Source organism: Gekko japonicus, unplaced genomic scaffold, assembly GCF_001447785.1.
Source record: "Gekko japonicus isolate JY-2015 unplaced genomic scaffold, Gekko_japonicus_V1.1 scaffold2218, whole genome shotgun sequence".
Lineage (NCBI taxonomy): Eukaryota > Metazoa > Chordata > Lepidosauria > Squamata > Gekkonidae > Gekko > Gekko japonicus.
This window is the reverse complement of record NW_015169851.1, coordinates 4,717-22,105: the sequence shown is the minus strand read 5'-3', so window position 1 is coordinate 22,105 and position 17,389 is coordinate 4,717. Positions and strand designations below refer to the sequence as shown.

Below are 17,389 nucleotides of genomic sequence, written 5' to 3'. Positions count from 1 at the left end.
AGTTTACCTGCTGAGAGTCCTCCTGTGCCATATCCGAATTGTGTCTGCCATCTTGAATATACGAGCATCTCGGAGAGACTGGTTTTTCCAAGGTCACAGAAAGTCAGTAGTGGAGCCCTGGACTAGAAATCAGATGCTGTTAAATCTCAAAGTGCAGTGTAACCGAAAGCTCCATGCTAGTAGGAAGCTGTAATAAGGTCACGGTTAAGAAAATGAGAAGAGCCCTGCTGGACCAAACCAATGGTCTGTCTAGTCCAGCACACTGTTTCAAAGATTGGCCAATTAGTTCCACTGAAGGGCCAAACAAACAGGGCATAGCAGCCAAGGCTAGGGGTGCACTCAGTATATGCCGAGCCAAATAAATACCTGAAAAATACCTTATTGGTATTTTTCAGGTATTTATTCAGCCGAATACAGATCAGAGATCTGTATTCGGCTTCCAAAATAGCTGTGCCTAAATAGAAGCTGATATTATTTGGCTTTTATTCAGGTGCGGCTAAAAGGCTGATTTGACTTGGCAAGTTAGGGAATTATTGTTAAAATGCTTGCTGAGTTGACTCGCTGAGTTGCACTGCCACCGCAGCACAACTTGGCAAGTCAACTCAGCAAGCATTTAAACTTTAAATCCCTTCTCCATTTAAACTTTAAACCCCGTCTCTCTGTCCCCATAGGGTATAATGGAGTCGAATAGGTTTGGGTTTCCTGAATATTTACCTGAATCCCAATACAAAACAGATATTGGTATTCAGGAATATTTGGGAATATTGATATTTTTGGGGTCCAGTGGATCCGAATCAGAAAAAAAGCCCAATTTTTTTTTGTGTACCACTAGCCAAGGCTTTCCCCTGCTGCTGCCGCCTCCCAGCACTGTTATACGGAGGTTTGCTGCCTCTGTAGATGGAAGGTCCCTTCAGTCACCATGTTGATGGATACTTCCTCCTTGAATCCATCTCATGAGCTGTCATCCAGAAAGTCCCTGATTCAAATCTTACTTCTACTACAAACTGAATAGGTTTCCTTAGGTAAGCCAGCCTTATTGCCCCCCCCCCCCCATATCATATATGTCTGCCTTACAGTGCTATTGTAAGGATCACAAGGTAATGGTGTGGATCCTGCCAAAAACCTCTGCTGACAGAAGGATTTCCATCAGTGCAGGGCAACTTCTCTGTCTCCTCCTCCTCCTCCTCCTGATGCAGCCCAAAATGTACTGTGGCATGCTGCTCCTTGGAGAGAGGGGACCCCCAGGAACAGTGGGAGAAGGAAGTCAGAGGTCTGCCTTCTGGAGAGGAGATCAGCAGGATCCAACCACAGGCCTGTGAAATGTTGAAAGGCACTAAGTGCTAAGTATTATTTGAAAATATTTGCTTGAGAGACTAGAGAGAGAGAGAGAGAGAGAGAGTCCAGTCTTCAGACAGTTTCTTCCACCGGATTCTTTTCTGCCACAGATGCATTGTGTAAGACTTCACCCATCATTTAGACTTTTCTCTAGCTGCATCCGTTTGCCGCAGTCTAGGGTTGTTCCACTCTCCTGAGATTTCCTTTGCAGGGTGGGACATCCAGGAAAGGTAGCAGCGAACAAGAACCACCAGTGAGGCTCTTCCAGATCCATGGAACGGACAGCTCCAACACAAAAGCAGTGGAACTTCCGGCTTCTGCTGCATCCCTCAATTCCAATGATGTCTTCTTGCTGAAGACGCAGACAGAGCACTACCTGTGGTATGGCAAGGTGAGCCTAGGAAATGTGGCACAGAGGTAAGGCGAAACTCAGGCAATGGGAGGAGTCCACAAGACACCTCCTCCCACTGGATTTCAATAGGCATTCTGTGAACTCTACTGTCTTACTTATTCACTTCATTTATACCCAGCCTTTCTCCCCAATGGGGACCCAAAGCAGTTTACATCATTCTCCCCTCATCCATTTTATCCCCACAACAACCCTGTGAGGTAGATTAGGCAGAGTGTGTGTGAGAAGAAGAAGAAGAAGAAATTGGATTTATATCCCGCCCTTCACTTGGAACCTCAGAGCAGCTTACGAACTCCTTTCCCTTCCCCTCCCCACAACAGACACCCTGTGAGGTGGGTGGGGCTGAGGGAACTCTGACACAAACTGCTCTTTTTCAAGGACAGCTGTGCCAGAGCTTGTGACTGACCCAAGGTCACATCAGCAGGTGCAAGTGGAGGAGTGGGGAACCAAACCCGGTTCTCCCAGATTAGAGTCCGCACACTTAACCACTACACCAAACTCTCTGGCCCAAGGTCACCCAGCAGACTTCTGTGGCATAACAGGGATTCGAACCTGGGTCTCCCAGATCCTAGTGTGATAGTCTAACCACTACAACACACAGGCTCTCACCACTATTATTTTGAAATGAGGACTGACACTTCCCCCTCAGGAAGCCCAAATTGTACCCTAAAGTCATTAGTGCTCACGAATGGGGGAGATACCCTGAATACATTGTGCCACCACCGAGTTGCCAGCTATGACGGTGGATTAGATCTATAAATGAACTGGCCCTGGGAAGACGCCTAGGTGACCAAGAACCTATGTTGCCAGGCTAGGTGATAAAAGGATCCCATCTTGGAGAGATAAGTTAATACCTAGAGCACCGCACTTTATTTATTGATTGTTTTATACTGTTTTAACTGTTTGTTATGGCCTTTGCCACTGTTGGAAGCCGCCCTGAGCCCACCCGGGAAGGACGGGATATAAGTCTAATAAATAAATAAATACACATGAACACACATGATGCTGCCTGACAGTAAATCAGACCTTTTGTCCATCGGAGTCAGTACTGTCTACTCAGACTGGCAGCGGCTCTCCAGGGTCCCAGGCAGAGGTCTTTCACGTCACCTACTTACCCGATCCTTTCAACTGGAGATGCCAGGGATCGAACCTGGGACCTTCCGCATGCCAAGCAGAGTCTCCACCACTGATGGCCATACCCTGGAAATGTGTGAACAGTGTCTCCATAATCTTGAAAAACCAGAGGAACGAATTTCTATTGTGGGATCCAATATTTGGTCAGTCTTTGACAAAGCATTATAGCTTTAATTGGGGGGGGGGCGCCTAACTGTACTTTCCACTGTTTATGGGAGGGTGGTGGGTCCCGTCAAGCAGATGTGTGCTGGGAATTCTCAGTTGAAATTTAGGCATAGGAGGGCCCAATTTGGCCAGGACTGCAGAGTGTATATGGAGAGGGGAGGGGAGGCCTCGGTGATTAGGGAAGCCTTCTCCCGACAGCCTTGTCCTGCTCTGAAATGGCCTCAGGGAGTCACTATTTGCCCCGATGGAGGAACTTATGTGTTGTCCGTGGGTACGTATGTGTGTATTATGTGGGTAGTTAGGTCCTACGTTTTTGGTTCTCATGGTTGCAGAAGGCACTTGGGGAGGAATGAGTGGCCAACCTTGTGCAGAATGGAGATGGGAATAATCCCCCGAAACAGGAATTCTTTGACCGCGCAGTGTGGTTGCCAACAACCTGGAGCGAAAAAAACCTCCTCTCCCCCATTTTTTTTTTTTTTGCTGTCCAGTCGCAGTCGATTTATGGCAGCCCTGTAGGGTTTTCAAGGCAAGAGACATCTAGAGGTGGTTTGCCATTGCCTGCCTCTGTGTGACAACCCTGGTATTCCTCAGTGGTCTCTCATCCAAATACTGACCAGGGTTAACCTTGCTTACCTTTATTTATTTATTTTTCCCATTTATACCCCGCCCTCCACGTCGGAGCAGACGGGATATAATCTGGTGAAATTAGGCTAGCCTGGGCTATCCAGGTCAGGCCCTGCCCCTTTAACAGACAGATAGTATCTTAAAATAGGCAGGGGAAGGTCTTCATCACATGGAGCTAAATAGCACCTCATTACGTCTCTATGTAAGGGGGCAGGGCATTTTTTCCTCTACCATGAATACCATGTCGGCGTTACCTCAGGTAGCAAATAACTGAGGGAGGACACTGTGTCCCAGACACCACCTTCACTGTCTCTGTACCATGTTTTGAAACAATAAGCCAGGGGAAGAAAGCATAATTTTGTACTTTTCGCTTCAGGTATATACAAATGTGTAATGCGTGTATTCTCCAAACACTTCAGGGAAATAAAGAATTGGCACTTGGTGACTTAGCAAAACATGACCTAAGGTGTCCTCTTCCAGCAAAATCTTTCTGAAAGTGGAATCCCAATTTAGCAGTGCCCCCCATGCGGGGTGGGTCTCAATTGGTGGTTACATTTCCCTCTTTTTTTACTGCTGCACTTTTCCTGCTAGGGCTCCAGTGGCGACGAACGAGAAATGGCTAAGCAGCTTTCTACAATCCTCTGCGATGGGGTTCAAGAAACTGTAGCGGAAGGACAAGAGCCGGCAGCGTTTTGGGAGCTGCTTGGAGGCAAAGCGCCGTATGCGAGTGGAAAAAGGTACGCCCCACTGGAAAACATTTTTGCGCCAAACCTCTCCAAAACCAGAAGGGCCACAAAGAGGGCTAGGTTCTGCTCAGCAGGTCCATCCTGACAGCCTCACGCGCCCTGAAGTGTGTGCTTGTGTGGACAGGGGACCTCAAACAACTGTCTCCGAAAGCTGCCACTCTTTTGCAGGTTGCACCAGGTAGTCCCTGATCACCCCCCTCGGCTCTTTGAATGCTCCAACAAAACGGGACGTTTTATTGTCACGGAGATCACTGACTTCATTCAAGACGATCTCAGTGAAAGTGATGTTATGTTGCTGGACACATGGGACCAGGTGAGCTGAGCAAGATGTGTGTGTGTGTACATGTGTGCAGAGAAGACTCTGAAATGCTCCTGAATTTTTAAATCTCGCTCGTTGTGATGCAATAGCCAGAAAGATGGGTCTCAGTCTCGCTATTCTTTCAACTCCCCACTGGTTATTGGAAGTTTGAGCCAGCCTTTAAAATGTCTAGATTGTTTGAGGAAGGAAGCAATAGAAGCTAGTGATATCCTTTTTAAAACAACAGCAGTGCTTTTATCAGTTGATCCACAGGTGGAGAAGCCAAAAGTGTGGGAGAATTCCAAAGAGGAAGCAGTGTGAGCACCCCCAGAGTCCGTAACCCCCCCGAGTCTGGTGCCTGCTTCTGTTAAGCATTTAGGACTAGTACAAGTGGCTTTAGAAAAGCATTAGATAATTTTGCGGGGGACGAGTCTATCAATATCCAGTGTCTGGACACGGCTGTTGTTTGTTTTTCTGCCATCAAGTCACAGCTGAATTATGGCAGCCCCCTGGGGATTTCAAGGCAAGGGACGTTCAGAAGTACTTCACCATTGCCTGCAATCTGCATCATGACCCTGGTTTTCCTTGGTGACGGGTTTTCAAGGCAAGGGACGTTCAGAAGTAGTTCACCATTGCCTGTATCTGCATCATGACCCTGGTTTTCCTCGGTGATCTCCCATCTAAATACTAGCAAAGGTCAACCCTGCTTAGCTTCCAAGAACGGACTAGCCTGGACACAGCTCGATGGCTTTTTATGTGGATGGGCAAACAGAGATTTAAATGACTTCTCACATGAGCTATAAAGAGCTGCAGTTTCCTTATTGACCACTGGGTGTCACCCTCCTCTAAAGGGAAAGCAGCGCCAGTCTCCAAGCCGTGACAACTGAGACTGCAGTTCTAGGGGTTGCCACCTCTGGGTTGGGAAATTCCTTGAGATTTGAGGGTGGAAACTGGGAAGGGTGGGATTTGGGGAGGGGAGGGGCCTCAGCAGTGATGCGATGCCATAGAGTCCACTCTGCAAAGTGGCCACTGTCTCCAGGGGAAATGATCTTTGTTGTTTGGAATCTGGTTGGAATCCAGGAGATCTCCAGGTGTCTCCTGTAAGTTGGCAACCCTTCACTGTGCATAGAAAATAAACATGTTACTGTGTGAATTTTCTTTCTTTCTTTCTTTTTTGGCAAGTATTTGTGTGTGTATGCCTGGAAGACATGGGTTGACTTCTGGAGATCCCTAGTGGGGCTTGGACATTTCAGAGATATGGCTTACTGTTGCCTACCTCTGCATCCCAGTACTGGTATTCCTTGGAGGTCTCCCATCCAAGTACATACCAGAGCTGATGCTGCTTAGCTTCCAAGATCCAGGTCAGGGCATGAATCTTCCTTCTTTTAACAAAGGGCCATTCCATCAGTGGAGTTTGAACTGATAAAGCCCAGAGACAGGTATAGTGTCTCAGTGACAACTAGGCCTCACAGTCTAGTTTTGGAACACCTGACTCATTACCGTGTTTCTACATAGGAGGAATTGAGCTCTATGCTGCTGCATAAATGGGCAACTTGAAATGATTGTTCTCTTTTCAGATCTTCTTATGGATTGGCAAAGAATCCAATCAGGTTGAGAGGAAGGAGGCATTGCCAACAGCTCAGGAATATCTGAAGACCCACCCCAGCGGCAGGGATGTTGATACCCCCATCCTGATAGTCAAGCAAGGTTTTGAACCCCTCAACTTCACAGGCTGGTTCCTGGCTTGGGACCCATATCGATGGAGTGTAAGTGGAAGGCGTGCTCGTCTATTCTGTCCCAAGTATCGGCCTATACATGACATGGTGGGATCTGGGAAAGATTTCAGCAGGCACTATGTATCTGATTTAACTGGAGTCAGAACACTGCCATATTCAAATCAAAAACCTTTATGAGGCATTTGTTACAAATTGCATAAGCAGGTCATACAACATCAAGAAATAAAACGAATGATCATAAAGTTAATACTTCCGTGTTGTTCTTACATTCCACTCCCCCACCCCCAGCACTTAGCCTCAGTATTCAAAGACTTAAGAATTTCTACCCCATTTTTCTGCTGGGGGGGGGGGAGACCCAAAGAATCTTACAGCACCATTCCCCCCTGCTCCATTTAACCCTCACAACACCAGCCCCATGAGATAGGTCAGTCTGAGGGCCCGGCCTAAGGTCACTGGGTGAGTTTCCATGGGGATTCGAACCTGGGTCTCCTAGTCCAACATTTTAGCCACTACACCATGCTGGGTCTCATGTTCCAGGCTAAAAGTCATGAGCTCAAAATGAAACCCCGCCTTCAGCACTCTAATGCTCAGTCAGCATAATAGTCCCATTGACCACTGAATTGTCATTACCTCCACAGGAAGGAAAGACGTATGAACAGCTGAAGAAGGAACTGGGAGATGCTGCCGACATTGTCAGAATCACAGCGGTGAGCTGGAGGTTTGCTTCCCTGCTCAGAAATGTTTCCCATGGCTGAGAGCCACAGTGGGCTGCCGGACCGAAGCTGCCCTTCACACCACCAGTCTGCTTAACTCTTAAAGTGAAAGATTACATATTCAAGGTGTCAAAATTCTGCATCAAAATGGAACCTCCCCAGCTCTCACTGCAGGCTATTAAAACAAACCTTCCCCCAGTTCCACTTCTGACAGAAACATCTGAGCTCCAGAGTGTGAAAGCTGGTGTGTTCAGGTTGTCACCTGAGGAAGCTGTTGTGCCTGGGTCAGCCATGTGACAGGCAAACGTTCTGTCAGTGCGATGTTCGCCCATCACTGTTTATCTATTTGGAGGGAAGCTGCTCCTAGGAAAGTTGTGAAAACAAAGCACAATCTGTGTAGTCCTTTTTATTAGGACCAACCAAAATTACACAAGAAAGTGTACAGACTTTCAGGTTTGGCGGAACTCTTCATCAGCCTGGATGTTAAAAGGTGGGTGGGGAGGGACTATTCAGGCCGTGATTTTATGTTAAAAAATAGCCACCATTTAAAAATTGGTAGCCATTTTCAGAGCAAAATCCAAAGAGAAAAGCGATGTAATGCCTTTTATTAAGATGGATTAAAAAGCACAGCATTACAAGCCTTTGACTTCTCCAGAACTCTTCATCAGCCTGGATGTTAAAAGGTGGTGGTGGTGGGGAGAGACTATTCAGGCCATGATTTTGAGGCCAGTGTTCCTTTGCTTAATGCTGCCAGGCATCTAGATATAAAGTGGTGCCATTGGTGTCAGATTGTGGCCTGACTTCTGTGAGGAAGATAAAACGGTGTGTCTCTGCTGAAATGACAAAGGCCAGCAATTTCCCTTTTAGCTCTTTGACACCAAGTGACATTCACAGAAGTCTCCTAGGGCAAAAGTGAATGAATGCTTTGGTGGTCAATATATTAACGGTTTTGGAGGCAAATCTGAGGTGATGCATGATGCGTAAAGTCAAGTTGAGGACAAACTGGTGTAGCTTTACCTCAGCTTGTCGGTAAACTCGATATGCATAAAAGGTAAAGGTTCCCTTGCTTGAAAGCCAGTCGAGTCCGACTCTAGGGTTGCGGTGCTCATCTCCGTCTCAAAGCCGAAGAGCCAGCGCTGTCCGAAGACGTTTCCGTGGTCATGTGGCCGGCATGACTAAACACCAAGGCGCACAGAACGCTGTTACCTTCCCACCGAAGTGGTACCTATTGATCTACTTGCAATTTCTTGCTTTCGAACTGCTAGGTTGGCAGGAGCTGGAACTAGAGACGGGAGCTCACTCCGTCACGCGGCACACTCGGGTCTCGAACTGCTGAACTACCGACCTTCCACAGCCTGCAGTTCAGCGTCTTAACCACTTGAGCCACCGCAGCTCCTATGCATAGACGATATGCATAGTCTCTTGCTAATTCCATTCTCCTGCAGCTGACACATCCTCCTCTGTTGAATTTCAGGCATTTCCAAAGCAGACAAAAGTTGTTAGCATCTGTGCCCGTCCCAAACCATACTAAGCACCTGCAAAAGCCACAGTAATCCCGTCAGGCAAAAATAAATAAATAAAATGGCAGCCCAAGAGAGACTGTTACAAGCACTGCTCCCTGTAAGCCTTGTGAGCAAAAATGTTACTTTGTGAGCTATTGGCATTAAAGTGGTGAGCGAGCGATTTGACTACTGCATAAATTAATTTGCTCTGGAGCCATCCTTCCATACCTAAGACAAAAGTGTGTGAGCCGGAGGCTAAAAAACTGTGAGCCAACTCACACTAACTCAGCTTAGAGGGAACGCTGGTGACAAGTAATCAAGTTTTAAAGTTATGGCGGTAAAAGGAATAGTTGCGAACACCATTGGATGTATTGTTTAAGTTAACTGAGCGTCTCCCTGGCTTTGTGTGGCATTTCCCCCCCTGCTCTTTCTGCTTAGGATCTGCATGATTCATCCCTTGGTCCCCAACATTCAAGAAATAGCACCAACCCAACCTACCCTTTAGAGGTCCTCCTGAACTGCCCCGATGAACTTCCTGAAGATGTGGACCCTGCAAAGAAAGAGGTGAGCTTCATGATGCGTTGCTTGGAAGCACAACACATCTTATTATCAGGGCTGGGTTAAGACTGTGATGCCACGCAAACATGCAGTTTGGAATTGGACACAGAGATCGGTAGCTGAGAGTTTCAACAAGCTTCTCATCCTTAGTGCTGCAAGAATGAGCTCCAAAGCTTGTGGGCAATACCAAATGACATCTACATAGGTATCGTCATCCTGCATTTATAATCGAGCTAAAATTAGGTCTTGGGCCCAGGGTGGGATTATAGGGTTGCCAGCCTCCAGGTGGAACCTGGAGTTCTCTTGGGATTGCACTTTATTTCCGGGCTACAGAGAACAGATTCCCTTGGGGAAAAGACAGCTTCAGAGTGCAGAGTCTGTAGTATACCGTACAGTCTAGGAGAAATTGACGTCCTAGAGTGACATCCCATCTCCAGTGAACTTCCTCCCTTCCCCAGGCACTGCCCAAAACCTCCAAAAATTTCCCAGACCAGAGCTGGCAATGCTCTACGTTACATGTAGCTCCATAATTATTGTTCAGCTGATTATTACGATTATTTAATTCTATTGAATGAAGCTTCAGGGTCTTACACGTTTCAACGGGGATGGCTTTACAGCTGGGTTTGGGGAGGATCTTTTTAACTCCTTCCCCTTTTGCTGTTCCCCTGCTGAAAACTGATGCTCCTAAAGTGCTTTGACCACCTCTAGGAAAAACTGAAGAGTACCTGTATTTCTTTCCCCAAAGGGGAAGGCTCAAGGGTGCCGATGTTGGGTGCAGAGAGTTAAATAACTCCTCTCTTCCCCATATCCCACAAACACTGAATTCTGAAACTCTTAACCTCATCACTTCAGCAGCTTCACATGACCAAGTTTTCCCCCATGAATAAACAATTCTCTGCACATAGAAAACAAGATGTCAGGGTGTTTAAGCCTAGCCTTTTCCCTGGTGTGCTAGGTTTCTGCGTGCAGGGATTTTTATGGTGGGGGGCTATGGAAGAGCAACCAGTCATGTGAGCCTCTACACAGTCCAGCCTCATCTGCTATTTCTGAGGGTTATTTATTTATTTAAGAGATTTCTATTCTGAATTTTCAGTTTTGCTTGAGGTGGCTTACAATTAAAATAAGTTATCAATATAAAAATAACAAGCCCAGGGGCATAAAAACGGCATAAAGCTATCCAATAAATACTTCAGTCTTGAAACAGGCCATAAACGTGCTGGGAAGATAAAACCTCCAGATTAAAAGCCTGGGTAAAAAGATGGCCTAAAAACAGTAAAGTAGGCAGCAAGTGAATTTCAAGAGGAAGGGCGTTTCTAAGGTGAGGTGCCACCACATAAAGTGGCCTGTCTCTTATGCCTTAAAGGCAGGGACACAGAAAACAGGGCCCAAGAGGCAGATCTTCTGGTGGCTGGATAGGGTTGCCAGCCCAGCACTGGCATGTGGCAGGAGACTGGGTGGGGGTAATCAGAAAATGGCATTGCACCAATGTCACTTCTAGTGTAACCCTGAAAGTGATGTCACCATGTCAGCACGATGCTCTAGGATTCCCTGCCAAAATCTATGGTTTTACCATAGGGCTGGCAACTCTGGAGAGACTGGGGAAGGCAGGACTTGCCTGAATGACATCCGTTGCCACTGCAATGTCACTTCTGGCTGGGGTGATGGATGCCATTTCACTCCTCCCATTTTTCTCCTGCTGCTCTATGGGATGGTGAGCAGGGGCTGCAAGCGATTGGCCAGAGGTTGCCTGCCTGTTCCATTGGGTTTATGAATAACGTCTGCTGGACTGGGCCCCCGTGTTCTGTTCTCTGGGCCCATCTTTCCCTTACTCATCCATGCCTTTCTCTACCACCAGAATTTCCTCTCGGAAGAAGACTTCGTGAGAGTCTTTGGAATGAACAGGGATGATTTTGCCACTCTCCCAACCTGGAAACAGCTCAACCTGAAGAAAGAGAGAGGGCTTTTCTGAGAGGGGAAAAAGTTATGGGTTCTAAAGATGGAGGAAAAGCCATCCAGGCTTAGATCTATTCAGCTTGGACCAGGCGCCCGTGTCCAGAAGCAGCTTAGCCTAAGATGGGAGCTACATTTTTGCTTTCAACAATATATCACAGTTGTGCCTAATTATGCTTTGAAAGTTACCCAAGTCCTCTGCTTTGAGGCCGCCGTTGTCCCCCCCAAAAAGGGGGAAGGAGGAATACATGACCTTCCAGGTTGGTATTGCTGGGAAAACCAACCAGGAAGAAACAGGCCAAAGCTCAGAAGTAGAGTTGCCAACCTCCACGTAGGACCCAGAGATCTCCTGGGATTACAACTGATCTCCAGACTGCAGAGATCAGCTCCCCTGGAGAAAATGGCTGCTTTGGAGGGTGGACTCCATGGCGTTGTACCCCACGGAGGTCCCTCTCGGGATCCACCACCCCAGATCTTCAGAATTTCCCAGCCTGGAGTTGGCAACCCTATTGTGAAGATATATTGGCAACACTTTGTTCTGGGCAAAGGCCTCTTCCCTGCACACAAGTGGCCACTCACAGCCTGCTAGAAATCCAAACCACATGGAGGCCACACGTGGCTGTTAGGTTTGCGTAAATTGGGCCTAAGTTTATGTATTACAAACCGTAAAACTGGCGTCAATGTCAGCAATAGCTTACTGCCTCCTACCCATGGCTAAACCCAAAGAGACACCGAAGGTCTTACTAGATACACTCCATAGTCTGACTTCCAGTGTAAGCAAGGATAACTACGGGAAGAATGGTTTCAGTTACAATATGTTGTCAAAGGCTTCAGTTTCGTTGGCTATTTTTTTAAAAAAAATGGAGGGTGCCTTATACATTTCCTGAAGAGAAAAATTACTGCTGCTCCTCTGGATCCAAGGGAGGTTAATCATTTGGACATCTCTAAACAGAATTAAAAAATAAAAATGACAGCCAGTTATTCTATGTTTGACTCTTGTTGAAAGTGAGTGATACCTTTAACAAAAGAGCTTCCCGCAGGGTTCTAAGCAGAAGAGGTCTTGCTTCCAAAAGCCATGCACTCGCTTCCCTCCCACAGACTACAAACCCCAAACGAGATCAGACTGCCGTGGATCCAGAATCATTTTTCAAATGCTATATGAATAGACGAAGGAAGCGGATTCATGTCAGGAAGGGGTCACGGAGCCAGAAAAAAGGGCAAAATGCCTGCCCTCTGACACGGCTTCCGCTGGCAAAAGAGGTGTGGGAGGGAAACTGGAAGCTCCTTCTCCTTCCTCGCTGTGCCAAGTGATTAAGTGCTGCTTAAGGTGAGTTCCCCTGATGTACCTCTGACTAATAGTCAGGTAAATCCAGGTGGGCAGGCGTGTTGGTCTGAAGCAGTAGAACAGATTTTGAGTCCAGTGGCACCTTTAAGACCAACAAAAGTTAATTCAGAGTGTGAGCTTTCATTTGCATGCACACTTCCTCAGATACATAAATCAGACCCAAGTCAGGTAGCGCATCTGTGACCCAACCTGTGCCCACCGTATTGTGTCTTTTGGTCCTAAGAAAATAATATCAGGTGTCCCTTCTTGCTGTTTAAACAATTAATCCAGCTTCAAGGAGAAGAGGAAGAATGAACCAAGAACATGCAGGGAAAATGGTAGTCATCTTATCTGGGGCAGTCTTGCATTCCTTCACATCTAGAAGGCCACCAAATGAGAAGGGAGCACTCACTGGAGAAGACCCTGATGCTGGGAAAGATTGAAGGTCAAAGAGGACGGGGATGGCAAAGGATGAGATGGTTAGACAGTGTCATAGATGCAACAAACATGAAATTGAGCAAACTTCAGAGGACGGCGGAAGACAGGAAGGTCTGACGTGATCTGGTCCATGGGGTCGCGAAGAGTCGGACTCGACTGTGCGACTGAACAACAAAAAAGAAGGCCTGTGGTTTCTGACACACCAAATTCTGAATCATCCAGAAGAGCCATTTCCTCATTCCTGTAGCATTTCCAGGGAAAGCAGAGCTTCTGCCACACCTAATTAACCAAGAATCTCCTCCACAGACCTTTCACCAGAAACAAACCAAGAACAACTCCTCGGAGGCTTGCTAAATTGCTGTAATGTATGGCAAACCTTAACACACACACCCCAACCAAGAAGTCAGTATGCACGCCTGGATTCTGTAAAACCTATTCAAATACAACATTCTGCAGGGCCTCCATGTTTTTCAAGAGGGAATTAGATAAGCATATGGAGCAGAGGTCCATCAGTGGCTATTAGCCACAAGGTATAGATAGGGACTCTGGGGCAAGTGATGCTCTGTCATCTTGGTGCTTGGGGGGGGTCAACAGTGGGAGGGCTTCTAATGTCCTGGCCCCACTGGTGGACCTCCTGATGGCACTGGTATTTCTGGCCACTGTGGGATACAGAGTGTTGGACTGGATGGGCCTTTGGCCTGATCCAACATTGGCATCTCTTATGTTCTTATGTTCTTATAACCACACAGGGAATGTTATGACTACTCTCGTCGCCATTGCTGTGATGTCACGACCTGGTGTTCAGGCTTTCCATCTATAGGGGGTGGTGGTACTGCACGCTAGACCAGAGAGTAGCACATGATATTCTGCTTGGGGGGGGTGGCGTTTGTGCCTAGCTCATGAGTCACAGAATGTCGCTTTGGGCATAATTAGAGAGATGCAAGTAGCTTAATTTCTGCAAAGGAGAAAAAAATGTTTCTTGTTCTCATGGTTAAAAAGCTTTAGAAGGCATGCAGGGATTACTCAAATTGCAGGGGTGGATTCTAACCAGCATTACACTCAGTGAAAAAATCGTCTGGAGATCCCTGGCCTGAGAGATACCCGGCTGTCCTCAACCAGCGCTAGGGCTTTCTCAGCCCTGGTTCCGACCTGGTGGGACTCTCTGCCAAATGACATCCATGCCCTGCGGGACCCAGTTCAGTTCCACAGGGCTTGTACTGCAGAGATGTCCCGCCATACTTATGATGGAGGACAGCAACGGCTTTTTAATCAACAGTCTTAAATCAGTCTGGCCTCTTTTTTTTTCTGTCCACTCCTCCCTTGAGGTAAGAATAATTGGTTTCTAGGTGCCATTTGGAATGATTATTGTATTATTTTAATGTTTTTAATTATTTTAAATTGTATTTATACACCGGCCTGAACCCCAAGTACTGGGGGAAGGCAGTCTAAAAATCAAGGAAGGAGGGAGGGAGGGAGGGAAGGAAGGAAGGAAGGTAGGTAGGTAGGTAGGTAGGTGGGTGCACTTGAAAAGACAACAGTGCTAGGAAAAAAACTGAAGGTAGTAGAAAACTTGAGACCGACTGAAGGCCTGAACAAGGCTGTTAGTGATAGGACGTTTAGGACATTTTGGAGGTCATTAATTCACAGGGTCACCATAAGTCAGAAACAACTTGATGGCACATAACATACAGCCATTTTCACCAGTTCCCCACTTCTGTGGCAGATCTCTACTTAGCTCCGCATAAGCATTGGTGGGGCAGTTGACTGACACCCAGATGTACAACCATAGTGTAAAACAGACTGCAGCAAGCAGGAGAATGGGGGGGAACATAACTCCCACAAGTACAACCTAAATTGGATCCACCCTGCAGATTAGCAACGGTTTGCCAGGAGGATCCTGTAGCCACCAAGGACCTTCTCCATCCAGTTACCCCATTATTTTTATTTACTTCATTCATATCCCACCTTCCTCCCGAAGGGGACCCAAAATTCTCCTCTCACCCATTTCACGCTCACAACAACCCTGCGAGATAGATTGCACGGAGAGTGTTTTATGGCAGAGTGGGGAGTTGAACCTGGGGTTCCCAGATTCTAGTCCAATACTCTCTAACCACTGAACCACACCAGCTCCCGAGACTGATCTCTGGAAGCACCACACGCCTCTTCGATCTTGCTTTCCGAAGTGTTGCAGTGAGGAGGGGCAGCAGAGCAGCTCTCCGTCCCTGGAACGTGACGGCTTAAAAATACAGAGTTGCATTAGATCTCCTTTACTGTTTGCTTGTGCTGCATGGTGAGCAGGTGAAGCGACTAAGCGGGCCCTTTAAATGTCAACACAGGTACAGAATGCTACACTGGCAGGAAATACTCTCCATCGTTGGTGGCAGCAGCTACTCAGTTTGGTTCTGGCCCCCTTGAGGGGGAAGGGGAAGGGGTGGCCTCAGCAAGCAGAGACTTGGGACGGTTGTGGAGTTTTTCCAACCCCCCAGAGAGCAACCAGAAGGAAGGAGGAAGGGCCCCCAAGTCCATTTGCATATTCCATATGGCAAGACCCATGCCCATTTTGTCACACTTACTACTTTCCCATTTTGCTTATAAGGATACAAAACTTAACTTTAGCAGAGATAGCATCAACTCAGATAAGAATATTCTACTACTACTACTAGAAGGAGCTTCAGGTTAATTAATGTGAAACAGTTATGAACAAGCCCTATGGTGGATGACTTGCAACTATGGTTAAATGTTCTGGTAATGTAATTTACACGTGCATTCCCACTCACAGGGCATTTGCCAGTTTGCACAGGTAGAACTGTTTCCTTTATTTGCAATATGTCAGGGTATCATTTTAAAAAGACAATACGGTAATAGAGCCAAGCTGTTGGAATCACTAGCTCCAGGTCTATTGTCAATGGCAACATCATTCCACGATGAATCCAGGTACCTTTTCAGGTTTCATCAACATCCAGTTGCTACATTTAGTCAGTTGCATACCACAGAACCATTTCCAGGCTTTGGAAAAAAGATTCCATGGATAACAGTTGAACTTCTTTGGCCCTCAAACACAGGATTCATTCCGTACCAGCCAGATCTCTAAGCCCACCAGGGCCTATAGGTAGATCCCGGAAGAGTTCATTTTTCTAACACACACACACACACACACACACTTTACTCTGCCTCCACCGTCTCCATATACTCCCCGCATTCAAATCGCACAAAATCTAGCACAGACACCCCTGTGGGCTGAATGTACTGTCCCAGAGAGATAGCAGGATCCAAGAGGAAGGGCTGAGCGAGCATCTTTGTCTCAGAGTCATCGCCAGGTTCGTCTTCTGGAGAGCCTACGGAGAGGGGGGCCATGCCCACCACGTGCTGGCCCAGCCTCCAGCCGAGTTCTGCAAAGTCTGAATTGTCACACGGATTGGGGGGGCTGCAGATCACCACGGCACCGTACTTGCCAAACATCATGTTAGAAAGCAGCGGGTTCCCCGACGGGGGTGCTCCGTGCACGTAAGAGCCGATGAAGCAGTTCTCCGGCACAGACACCCACGCCGCCCTTTTCATAACCATGTTCTCCCCTAGTTTGCCTATAGAAAGAAAACACAATTGCATAAAAAGGAGGAGGGAAAAAAAGAATTAGCTATTAAGAGGTACAGGCTGTGTTTCAAGGCTAGCTATGATACTTTGCTCAAACAGCAAGCCACTCCACTGTGCTTCTAACATAGACCACTAAAGACTACTGCCACTAAGGCCTGCATCCGAAGAACCTTTTCCTGTGAGTAAGCTCCAATGAATAAGCAGGGTCTTGCTTCGGTTTGAAAGTAATCCTGCATTGGCTATCAGAACGTCTGCGTGGCAGGGTAGAAGCAGATTCCCAGACATGAAGCAGCTGCAGGTTTGAGAAACCCAAAGCCCCACCAGGCGTCACTGAAAACACACAAGTGTTAAGAGGGGGGAAAGAGGGATTTTGACTGAACCCTGGTTAAGCCAAAGGCTCTGCCAGGAGAGGCTGCAGAATTTTCCTCACACTGCAGCAGAAAGGGGCGTGGGGTGGGCAGACCACATCTGGCCCAAATCACTTTGCAGGGGGAAAGAGAGTAAAAGGGAGCTTCCCCCCCAATGTGAAAATTCTTTGCTCCAAGGGCCACAAAGTAAAAATTTACTAATTTCCTTTTTTTTAAAAAAGCACCTGGAACTAGTCTAGTTTGTGACTAGAATCACTCGGCAGAGTATACAGTTCAGTTTCCAGTACAATACCTAATTCCCTTCTAACACAGCCTTCCTAGTCCTCAAGGTTACAGCAGTAGCTTTGACACAGAAGCACATTTATGTCACTGCAAAAAGCCAACTGCAAACAGAACTCAACAGAAGGGGCCATTTTTAAGTGGCACGCACCATGACGGACCAGGATTGTGTGGGGGATAGGGCAGCAGGCCAAGCAGAGTAGCAAAAACGCATTTCAC

At 47.1% G+C, this 17,389-nt stretch overlaps 2 protein-coding genes across 2 annotated transcripts in view; one reads left to right on the top strand and one right to left on the bottom strand.

Annotated features, from left to right (window-relative positions):
• Positions 1-11,544, top strand: part of AVIL (advillin) — a 45,227-nt gene extending 33,683 nt beyond the window's left edge. Inside the window, exons 15-21 of the mRNA XM_015417354.1 lie at positions 1,547-1,726; positions 4,259-4,404; positions 4,582-4,726; positions 6,289-6,477; positions 7,086-7,154; positions 9,101-9,226; positions 11,076-11,544. Coding sequence (XP_015272840.1) covers positions 1,547-1,726; positions 4,259-4,404; positions 4,582-4,726; positions 6,289-6,477; positions 7,086-7,154; positions 9,101-9,226; positions 11,076-11,189 — 969 coding nt within the window. The 3' untranslated portion in view covers positions 11,190-11,544. The remainder of the gene's footprint in view (positions 1-1,546; positions 1,727-4,258; positions 4,405-4,581; positions 4,727-6,288; positions 6,478-7,085; positions 7,155-9,100; positions 9,227-11,075) is intronic.
• A 4,180-nt stretch (positions 11,545-15,724) lies between these two features.
• Positions 15,725-17,389, bottom strand: part of LOC107115613 (elongation factor Ts, mitochondrial-like) — a gene marked incomplete at its 5' end in the record, with an annotated part of 4,692 nt that continues 3,027 nt past the window's right edge. The window contains one exon of the mRNA XM_015417352.1: positions 15,725-16,517. Coding sequence (XP_015272838.1) covers positions 16,095-16,517 — 423 coding nt within the window. The remainder of the gene's footprint in view (positions 16,518-17,389) is intronic.